Raw genomic sequence first — 11,925 nt, 5'->3', positions numbered from 1 at the left:
GGGTATTCACCAATTTTTGCTGGCAAAAAAAAAAAAAAAAAAAATTCAGTTCAGTTTTGGTACAGATACACTACGTATCCGGGAACCGAAATGCTGATGTCCACGTATTATTCTACCTGTAAATTATAATTCCATTAGGAACTGACAATGAACCAAATGAATTACAGATGCACCACTTTTTAATGCCTGTTCTCTAATTGGTCAGATACTGTAATTCACAAAGCAAATGTTTAAGCCCAGTCATTTCTTCTGAACCTCGAAATATTGACCGATATTGTCAGATGACCTTGAACGATATACGTATACCCGAGAAGCAATAATTCAAACATGGACATGTTTGTTGTTGTCTGTCTCTTAACAAGATCTGAGCTGAGTATATTGAGCCCCGCGATGACCTACAGCAGGGATGGGCACCACTTAGGACTGAGATGGCCGTGTTTGTATTAACCACCTTTTTAATTCCCCGAATCAATTTTGAAAACCAATTTTATTAACTTGTTATGCCGGTGCATGACATGCAGTGGACCTTTATTGCTGCTCTCTGGAGCAGCAGATTCTAACAAGCACATTATCCGTGTTCTTAGCAGGCAGCATGCAATGCTGCACTGCTCAACGAACCAACTTTTGCACATAACTTACACACAGTTACCGGAGCACACCAACCCACTGACCCTAGGACTTTTCTCCTGCTTGTTTTTCAATTGTGGGCCATAGGCACCAAGCTTGTTCCTCATTTTGAAAACCTACTGTCATTGAACTATCAGCCAGTTTTGTGTCTGATATTTTAATAATATAAACTTTTCGCTAATATAAATTGTCCTCCCTGATTTGTGGGCCACACTGAATTGCCCTTCCCAAACCCAGAGAGTGCTTCTATGTGGAGTAAGTGGGTAGAAAAAAAAAATAAAAAGTTTAACCTCCTCCATCTTGCTTGTTTTTAGTCCTGCCAAGCTGACCTGGTCAAAGACAATGGTCACAAGTATTTCCTCTCTGTCTTGGCGGACAGCTACATGCCAGTAAGTACATTTTTTAATTTGATTATTATGGAAGGGCAATTAAGGGCAATCAATGTGAACAGTGCAAATATCATCATTCAATTTTTTTTTTTTTTTTTTTTTTTTTTTACTTTCTAGGCTGAGCATCGGACCATGGCTGTCTTCATATTGGCTGTTATTGTTAACAGCTATAACACAGGACAGGTATGAATACATAATACATTTTGTTTGGTATTGATACTGACATTCAATGATGTGTTTTCAAACTGAGCTGAATGGAAAATGACTGAAGCTTTGCCATTTAAAAGGGACTCTTGATTGGGTTGAACATAGGCGCTTACTCTCTATAACAGGTCTTTGTGTAAAAATGTGGTCAGCACTAAAATTCAACCCCCCGAGAAACTCTGTTGTGATTTCAAGTGTTTTTTGTGACAAAAATTGTAACAGCCTCAATATGGGAGGAGACTGCTTAATTGACACATAAGTCAGACGAACACCATTTAAGTAAAGGGGTATTGTATACGTCCTGTAATATTGTAGTATTGTAATATTGCTTCCTGGCTTGGTTTGTCGCTGATGGCGTCACGTAGCGGTGTCTGAAAATGGAAACCAGTCACCACCAAAAATCATATGCACATACCTACTCTTGTCCACTTCAACCAGTCAAAATATAAAAGGGATCGCCACAATATTTGGGATTATATCAACATTAAATGTGAGCTCCCATGAGGAAAAACCACAATCACCTCCATAAAATCGAAAGTATTGTGCTGATCATTTTTTGTTGTTTTTTTTGCAGGTTGAAGAGGACAAGAGTAGGAATGTGCATATGAATTTTGGTGGTGATTGGTCTCCCTTTATATACATTTTAAGTCTGCTAAAGTTTTGTTAAATGGCTGCTCGCTCCTTCTACCTCCCGTGGCTAACACCACTGCAGCGGTCAAGGAAGCAATTAGCGTTCGGTCGCTAAACAGACGAGGTTAGCAGGTTTCTTACCTGCCAGACAAGGAACTCTGTGTTGCGGACGGCCGCCATTCAGGCAGTGAAATTGCTTCGCGCCTGACACTGATGAGACAGCCGAGTTGCTCTGATGAGAAAAGGACTTTTTGAAAGTTATTTATTTATTGATTTCTCCAAAACAAACTGAAAATGCAAGCTAATATCATATTCCTGATCAAAACATAGAGCTGTTTTGGAGTGAAAAATGGGCCATCACAGCAAGATGATCCCTTTCACTAATGTGGTATAACCACCATCAGAGAATGTACTGTATGAGCCATTGTTTATTTCTTGTTGCTGCATGTATATCCCATTATGAATACAATTTATTTCTTAACATTGTCTCATCACCTTATAACTCTTAAGAGTACACTGACAGGCCCCGAGTTATTCGCCATTTAGCCAGCATTTGTTCTCGGAGATGAACCAACAAAGTATCCAATGCTGAAGTGATGTAGTTCTTCCTTGCCACAAAGCACTCAAAGACCCACATACTAGTTTACAAATACCGCAACATTAAACTGCTTTGCAGTCTGTCGTCTGCTTTCTGCAGTTGTCTTTCCGTCTAGTTGGGAATGTTATTTCACGCATTCATCTCCCTAATGGCTTAATCTTTCATCAACTTGCAAAACTTGCCTTTGAGAACCTCCCTTATAAATGTGACAAATCAGAGAATGTGAGCACATGCTAAGAAACACCAATTTGTCTCCATATTCCTGTGTACTCAATGCCCTTACCTCTCTCCCGGGCCTGTAAATAATAGATGATCTCCAGCATAACAGCAAGACTCTCTGCCAGCTTCATAGCTCCATTATTCATCTTTCTTACATTCAACAACTGTGCTCACAACCGCATTGCCAACATGCCATTGATAACCCCCAGGGTACTGCCGGGATGCACGATGATAGAATGAGGGAAAAAAATTAGATTAAACGCATGAAAGGTAGTCTAAGTTTGAGAAAATGGCTCAAAATGTTACAATTCTTACTTTCGTCAGTCTTTCGTCAAGTGCTATTGAAGGCTGGACTTAATGGAAAGGATGCACACCAACTTGGGCCTTTCATGGTGTGATATAATGCAATACCGTTTTGAGCTGGCATTTTATCATGGAAAAGGAGAAAATGATGAAACATGTACACGGGAAATAATAGATTTCCAATACGCTGCTATGATGTGAAAATGACGCATGTCCATTTTTGTCGTTTAGTTTTTTTACCTTAATGAGGTAAGCGCCTTTTGGCCACCCCATTAATGTATTAATTTTTAAAACTACAAAAATGGATACGTGTTTTTCACAGGACAGCGATGAGTGCCACTCATCAGGAGAGACAAATATGAGGACGTATAACGACTGCTTCCTGCTTGCGTAGTGTTTCAACGCCAGCTGCTCTACTCTTCTTTTTGCTTGCATTCTTCTCTGCTGATAATGCCTTTTTTTTCTTTTTCTGGACTTCTGGATTTATCTTTGAACTACAAATACAGGAATCCCAAAAGTTCTGGCAACCACTGTGTCGATTGAAAAGGATTTATAAATGACAACACCAACAATACGTTTATGAAAATCATGACTGACTCAGAGTCAGCTGTAGAATCGTTTTTAAAATTCTGCTACAGGTCTATAAATCACTGATTGGGTTGGGTTCTGAAAACGTCAAACAAATGCTGATTGAATATAAATCCAGTCGGGCTCTGAGATACAAAGACTTGGGTCATTTAGTGGAGCCCAGAGTTCAAAGCAAACATGGTGAAGCTGCATTTAGTTTTGTTGCACATCAATGGAAAAAGATGGCAAGTGTAATTGCTATTAAATACAGATCTTTGAATCATTTTTTAAATTCTTGTTTGTTTGTTTCTTTTTTAGTAATTTGGGAAACCTTTTTTTCTCTTTACTTTGAAAACATTTTTAAATGTTTTCTGCTAATGTGTTGAAATGTTGTCATTGTATGCTCTCTTACTACATTTTGTAAGCCACTTGTTTTCTCTGATTTGCTTCTAAATGTCGTTAAATGGTGTTTGTAAATGCTTTTGAAGTCTTGTGTCGTTGCATATGTGAAGCACATTGAGTCACCTTGTGTATGAAATGTGCGATATGAATAAAGCTGCCTTGCCTTGAATAAAATAATGACAGAAAATTTCCTGCGGATTCCGGAAAAAGGGACACAGTACAGAGCAGTAATGATTGCTTTGTACACTAAATGAAGCCGTTTAAATCACTCTGTGAGCAGCATTTTTGTAGATGAAAGAAGATAGATACACATGTAAAATGGCAGAAAGTTTCCTTAAATGTTGTGGGGTGGAGAGGTGTTGAGGGCGAGGGGGGGTTTCCTCTCACTTTAGATGGCCATACATTTCCTAACACCCATTAGCTTTTCTGCTCGCTTCAAGTGAGTAACTGCTCTTGGTGCAAATCTCATCAACCTTTTACGCGCGATTCAGTGTGAGGTCGTAGGTCAGTGATGACTTATTGACTAATGAGTCGAAAGAGACCAAGCTTGGAATTCTGTGTGCTGTTTAGGAGTCTCCCAGCCAGTGAATTTTTCACAATATAATCAACCTGTATCCTTTCCTCTACTCTCTCTCTCATCAGGAGGCCTGTCTGCAGGGTAACCTAATAGCAAACTGCCTGGAGCAGCTTTCGGACCCCCAGCCACTGCTTCGCCAGTGGGTCGCCATATGCCTGGGTCGCATCTGGCAGAACTTTGACCCAGCCCGCTGGTGCGGAGTTCGTGATAGTGCACACGAAAAGCTCTACATCTTGTTGTCTGATCCAATCCCTGAGGTGAGAGGTTGAACTTGCTACGCACACACATTTGAAACAGTATCAAAACTTGGAAAAGAGAAATTTGACAATTTTAGGACTTGAAGTACCCATTTGAAAAGGCAGCTGCTAATGTTAGCCGACGAGCAGCCTTCACAATCTTCTTTCTCCTCCTACTGGTCCCACGCCCGACCTTAGGTCATCTAATCGCAAATTACATATACCTTCAGAGTGTCACAGATCCAAATGAAACTCTTGCAACAACCCGCTTAACACAACTGAAGGTTTGCTACAGTGCATTACTGCTGAGCATTCCCTCTTCCTGTTTTGGAATTATATGGGACATTTGCATATATTTTGATCAATAACGGTAAAGAGGTGGCACGGTGGTCGGCTGGTGAGTACGTCCGCCTCACAGTGCAGAGGTCTTGAATGAGTCGGAGCCCGTGTAACCAAAGATGAGTGAGCGAGCCTTTGTTTTAGGGGCGCAGCGATCTGACCACTGCAAAAAAATCGTCAGCAGTTAGTCGATCGACATTGACTAGACTGTCATCACCTTCGCATCAACACATCTGAAGTCTTTCAACCCCTAAAACATTGATACTTTAATATGTTCTAAATATATAGAAACTATGTACATAAAAAGGTTGAAACATACACAAGCTCCTCAAACAATATAAGAGCAGTGAGGCCAGTTCCTTGACTTTATTGAAAAGTATTGTAACGTTCCGGCCTATTACTTTACTTTTGTTGTAAGCTAAAAACACATTTGAGTTTGACATCAAAAGATAAAAAAGTTGGTCAACATTTCAGCTTTTATTTCAAGGTGCTCTATTTCCCTGTACATCTGATACACACCCTTTGGGTTGAAACAATGCTGGCAGAAGTATTTGAACATATGAGTGAAATGTTTTATGGCCCAGCTGTGTCCTATTAAACTCTCATTTAAACATTAAATAGCACTCAATGTCTAAGCTATGTTTCAGATGTTGGTTTTGCCTGTGAAGACTACATTTATACCAATTAGATGTGGAACCAACATGAAAACGAAACAATTGTCAATAGGTGGGAAACCAAGCAATCGTGGATCTGAAAGTAAAAACCATCAATCAGTGACATTGCATGAGCTATAACCAGTACAATAATTTGGAATGGCCTGAAGAAAAAATTAAGTTGTGTACAAACAGTTGATGACATAAACAGCTTGAGACATTGCAAGGCCTACAAAACAGTTAGCGACATCAGAAAAAGAACAGAGGTATGACACTCTATTTCCACAACACTTTATGAACATAAGTATAGAGGATACACGAGCAAGCCACTCATAAGCGAAAAGAAAAAAGAACAATAGGCACAGAGACAAGCCTGAAAAAAAATTATCTGATGAGTAAGAAAATATTCACCTTTACCAAAGTGATTGAAACATACATTTTCAGCTGTGAACATTTAGGAGGCTTTGGCTTGCGTTGTATCTTCTCGAACATGCTCATTAATCCTCATTGATGAGGGACATGACTGCAGCAGAAAAAAAAAAGTTTAAAGAAATGTGCAACCAAACTAAGTGGAAGATCCCTTATCATGCAAGATGATAATGCTCCAACCCCCCACCCTCCCCCCCAAAAAAGGTTGCCCAAAAAAGCAGGTCAACATAGGAATATAGAAGGCTTTAAACTGGACAAATCAATTTCCAAACTTATAGTGCTTGCATTTTACTTTAATATATTACTCCAATGAATCCTGTTTTCGTTATATTTCTGCGAAGATCTAGTATTTGGAAAGTGGCCTTCAAAGCAAGATGAACATTCGAACATGCAAAAGAAAGTTGTTGCACTTGACTTGAGTCGACGCTCCATGTATTGAGTCCATGTTACCAAACATCTGTGGGCTGCATCATCACTTAAAACTACGCTCAAGTTGGCAGTGATGTAGCAGGAGACCTTTCGTCTCCATAACAAACATTCATTCATTTTCCAAACCGCTTTTTCCTCTCTGGGGTTGCTGGAGCCTATCCCAGCTGTCTTCGGGCAGTAGGCGGAGGGACACCCTGAACCGGTTGCCAGCCAATCACAGGGCACACGTAGACAAACAGCCATCCGCGCTCACAATCAGACCCCGGGACAATTTGGAGTGTTCAATCAGCCTACCATGCATGTTTTTGGAATGTGGGAGGAAACCGGAGGACCCGGAGAAAACCCACGCAAGCACGGGGAGAACATGCAAACTCCACACAGGGAGGCCAGAGCTGGAATTGAACGCGGTACCTCTGCACTGTGAAGTCGACGTGCTAACCATTCGACTACCGGGCCGCCGCCATAACAAACAATATAGTCAAATTATTAACTATTGTTTGTAGCCTCATTCCCAGCAAATGCCACTCACAGAACAAGAAATGTGGAGAAGGCATCCAATAAATAAAGAAAGAAAGAAAGAAAGAGAGAAAGTCATTTGGTTCATTCCTTAAAAGTGGCACCCATAAATATTATTCTCCAGCATTTTTTATCGTGATATCATCGAAATGGAAAGTCCAGCTACTATAATTGGCTGTAAAACCGTATTCTGGGCTAGTACGTATTTTGGTTTTCAGTGCACTGGGCACAGCAATTGCCTCGAAAAGGCTTTATCATGCTGTTTCAAATATTAACAGGTTACAGAGGCCCTGAAGCAAAGCTAAACGAGAGTGTGAGTTGAAGGCTGTGAATCAATAATTGTGTCGCTCCAGGTGAGATGTGCCGCTGTCTTTGCTCTCGGTACATTTGTGGGAAACTCTGCGGAGAGGACGGACCACTCCACGACCATCGACCACAATGTGGCCATGATGCTTGCCCAGCTCATCAACGATGGCAGTCCTGTAGTTCGCAAGGTCGCTCTACACACACGCAGAGATGCATACACGCACACACACGCATACATGTGTGCCCACATAGACCTCCAACCATGTCAAAGTGGTTGAAAAGTTGAAAAGTGACAGCCCATTTACCATTTAACCTGAGCAGAACTCAGCTAGAATTTTAAAATTGGATGAATAATCCTAGACAACTTTTTTTTTTTTTTTTTTGTGTGTGTCTGGTGAAAAAAAATGCCTTTCTGGGCAACATTTTGTGTAATATTTCCAATAGTTACTCAAAACCCCAAAATATTGGAGTGAAACAACTTAATTGGTTTCCAACGTAGCGCATTAACCATTTGGTTTTGTCTGTTACATGCGAAATCCTTCTCTGGTTAACTGAAAAAAAAAGTGTTCAATGCAAAATATCTACCAAAAAACTTGTACAGATCAAAAGTCCAAGGGGTTCTCTGAGTCTTAAAAGTGTCAAAAGGGGTGTTCAAATGGCAACTTTTACTCCGGTGCAGCACCGGGGCTACCCCCGTAGAGCGTTCACACGGACAAAGTTACACCGGTGTAGCCCCTGAAAACAGCTTAAACCGGAGCAAATTTAACCCTGCTCAAGGAGGTGGTTTCAAAATTTACTCCGGAGTAAATGCTCGTTTGCGAGGCAGCGCCGATATAAAATTGGACATGTGAACGTTACGAGGGTAAACTCGCTACGACGCGTGAGAAGAGTTGATTACATACGGGTATTGAATGCGTTGCTTTCGTGCTCTGTTGTACTTAAGTCATCTTTCCTTTCTCTCTCTCATCCTTTTACGGTGTCTGATAGACCGCAGCGCTGATTTGTCTGGAGAAATATAAACCATGGTTTTTCGATATGTCACAAACAAGGCGGAGAATAGGGAGTGCACTTTACGCATGCGCATGTTTTATTTCCGTATTACTATCGTATTGCACGGCTGCAGAAACTGCCGTGTGAACGCAAGTGGGGCTGCACCGGGGTTAAGGCGCTTCTCTTTAGTAAGCAGCTTTTTACGTATGAACGCTCCACAAAATTTACACCGGTGTAAGATATATCGCACCAAAATACGTCGGTGCAGCACCGATGCAAATGTGTGCCGTGTGAACACCCCTACTATTACCGTAACGGTTCAAATGGCTTCTCTTGCTCTCAAAACCTGACTGTAATGGTCATGTGCTTGAGTAAACCAATGGGTTTTTTTCCCCGCATTTATTTGTTACGAAGGATTTTACAGGCCAGTGAAGTGCTCATTCCATGCTTTCCCCCCCCCCAAAGATGGCATCAGATTGTCGCGTTGTTAGTTAGAGCAGTGCTCCCCAAGCAACAATCCGCAGGCCAGTTGATGCCGGGCCACAGAGAGAGAAACCTCACATTTGAAGGTTTTCTGCCGTCAGCCATTGCTTTTCACGGTGACATTTTTGGCGAACAATTTATGTTTGTTCGCTTTGGTGACGCATAGGTCAGATAAGATAAGATAAAAAATCCTTTATTAGTCTCGCAACGGAGAAATTCCCTGCACTCGCATTAGATACATACAATAGCCGATGTACATCAACGTACGAAGGAGGCCTGGGTCGCATTGGAAAAATCAAAATTGTACTGTTCACATTGACATGACAAAAAATCCAGATGCATGTCACATTGGACTAAAACAATGCAAATAGACCTGCAGTACAAACATTTGGTTCGCCCTGCTTCCCTTGTCCCTCACCACTGTCTCAGTGCGGGTTGACGTTCAGGTGAAAATGTGTAGAATTGTGTTTTTGTTCGATTTATACACAGCGCTTCGTTTCAGATGAAGTTGTTTTCGAAAATACTCTAGAAATTGAGTTCAGTTTGCATTTGCAATGATTTCCCAAATATTCTGTGGTGAAAACTATTAGCACTACTTAAAGAGCAAAATCATCTTTTAAATACAATGTCCACCATTTTTCCAGCTACTGGCAACTGCCCATGCAATCTGTTTCAGTGGGTGAACAAGCAATGTAGTGTCTGCTATTTCTATTTCTTATCTCTTTCGTCTTACTTTCTTCCTTCTTTCTTCAGGCCCTCACTGCATTACACAATCCTCTGTGATCCATCTTGTGTCTGGTGAAAATCATCAGTATGTTTAAACCGTATGTATGTATATATTTGATATTTTATATTTATTTTTTGCAGGAGTTGGTGGTAGCATTGAGTCACCTGGTGGTCCAATACGAAAGCAACTTCTGTACTGTTGCCCTTCAGTTCATAGAGGAGGAGAAAAATTATACAGTGCCGTCACCAGCCAACACTTCAGGTACGCCCTCCAGTTACACCATTCAAGGTCGGTTTTGGCACATTCACACAGAGACTGGCTATACGCTTGCAGATTTCTTTTTTATTTTTTATTTTGGGTTATTTGCTGTTTGGGAACCAACCCTCATTTTTCACAGAAAGCTTTTGGCTATTTATTGATGCACATATTTATTTCAGTGCATTTATAATTAGATGCTGATTTTTGCTTTTCATGGGGCGGCCCAGACTCGATCCCCCGCAACCAGCGGGAGTCCACTGTATTCCATTTACGTACTATTCCCATTGAAACTTACTTTGAAAAAGACCTTGCTTTTGCCATTTGGTGTTTCCGGGCAACTTTATGATGATTAGCTTTGGTTTGCCGTTCGGCTGGACTCAGTTCTTGACTTTAGAGTTGGGGCGGCTCAAGTGTTTTGTTATTTAACCGTCCACAACATTAGTTACAATTGAGCGAGATCCAATACAAGAGATGTCTAAGAAATGTGCTATTGTTTTATTATCAAGATGTTGTTTTTAATGTTTGGATTTGTACTCTCAGAGCGATAACTTTATATGCTTACAATTGGTGATTTGTGCGGTGTTGAACTGTCATGGACTATCGAAGCAACTAAGTAGATTGTATGAAATGTATACTGTATTCATGAAAATAATTACAGCATATACTCTACATCAGGGCTCTCAAACTCCAGTCCTGGAGGGCCGCTGTCCTGCATGTTTTCCAAGTCTCCCTGTTGCAACACACCTGATTCAAATGATCAGATCATCAGCAAGCTCTGCGGAAGTCTGACATTGAACCTGTTCATTTGAATCAGGTGTGTTGCAACAGGGGGACTTGGAAAACATGCAGGAACGCGGCCCTCCAGGACCTGAGTTTGAGACCCCTGCTCTACAACGACCGCCACCACAGAGGCAAAAGTGCAAACATTGTCATGGTGTGTTTTGATTAACACTGTTACTTTCACGCTTAATTATTGTGGTTGTGTAGAACTGCTCTCTATCATCCAGGGAGCTGTTCCTGGTATTTTGTGCCCCATTTATTGGCTTTAGAAATTTAAAATATTGGAAACAGCTATTCGGATGATACCGAATAGCACTACAATCATCAACATAGTGTGAAATTAATACCGCGCCAACAGTCTCAAAAAATACTGAGCATTATCTTTTTAAAGACGGAATTTTTCTGGTTAACATAGATTTAGAGGGAGATGTGCAGGTGGTCTTATTGCTGTGGTGCTCTTTAAATTTTCTGTATGGGACATCATTTGATAGTTGCTTCTAAGGCAACAAGTGATTTTGTCACGCTCTGGACCCCTGTTGAAAACTTAAGGGTAAGCACCTCCGCCTCACAGTGCAGAGGTGCAGGGTTCAATTTTGGCTTCGGCCTTCCAGTGTGGAGTTTGCATGTTCTCCCCGTGCCTGCGTGGGTTTTCTCCGGGTACTCGTATTTCCTCCCACATTCCAAAAACATGCACCATGGGTTCGTTATTTACTCTCACTTGTCTCTAGGTGTGAGTATGAGCGCGAATTGTTTGTCTCTGTGTGCCCTGCAATTGGCTGGCAACCAGTTCAGGGTTTACCCATGCCCCACGACCCTTGTGAGGATAAGCGAGTCAGTAAATGGATGGATGTTTCATCCAGCACCATGTTAAAGAGGATAAGCGAGTCAGTAAATGGATGGATGTTTCAGCACCATGTTAAGCCAATTGTAGCCTCTGTCTTAAGCAAGGCATCTATCAGGGTCTTCTCTCAGCACTCTTTGTGTCAGAGGTCTTCGATTATCGCCCTGTACTGAATTTATCGGCAGAAACTTTTTCTTTTTTTTTTTTAATAGTAGATTGCCCACAAAATATTGATGGTCGCTGAGTCCAAATGGGAATTGCTGTATTTTTCTTTTTAAGGATAGATCATTTGGTTTCTCTCAAGTTGGAAAAAGTGAACGAATATCTCATACAATTTGTGGCTGGGTTTTTGAGGTCACAGGTCATTTACTAGGCATTCAGTATGATGCTCTCTGCACAGTAGGATTACGGTAGTGCTAAGA

At 41.1% G+C, this 11,925-nt stretch overlaps 1 protein-coding gene across 2 annotated transcripts in view; it reads left to right on the top strand.

The window, feature by feature from the left end:
• The window catches only part of rptor (regulatory associated protein of MTOR, complex 1), a 164,605-nt gene that overhangs the window by 88,930 nt on the left and 63,750 nt on the right, over nt 1–11,925 (top strand). For both annotated transcript variants that reach the window (XM_019889388.1, XM_019889387.1), the window contains exons 15-19: nt 942–1,016; nt 1,134–1,199; nt 4,582–4,773; nt 7,472–7,612; nt 9,765–9,885. In XM_019889388.1, coding sequence (XP_019744947.1) covers nt 942–1,016; nt 1,134–1,199; nt 4,582–4,773; nt 7,472–7,612; nt 9,765–9,885 — 595 coding nt within the window. The remainder of the gene's footprint in view (nt 1–941; nt 1,017–1,133; nt 1,200–4,581; nt 4,774–7,471; nt 7,613–9,764; nt 9,886–11,925) is intronic.

The sequence above is a fragment of the Hippocampus comes genome, unplaced genomic scaffold (genome assembly GCF_001891065.2).
Source record: "Hippocampus comes isolate QL1 unplaced genomic scaffold, H_comes_QL1_v1.1 scaffold86, whole genome shotgun sequence".
Taxonomy (NCBI): Eukaryota; Metazoa; Chordata; class Actinopteri; order Syngnathiformes; family Syngnathidae; genus Hippocampus; species Hippocampus comes.
Note: the sequence above shows the minus strand (reverse complement) of the source record. Positions and strands in the feature narration are given on the sequence as shown.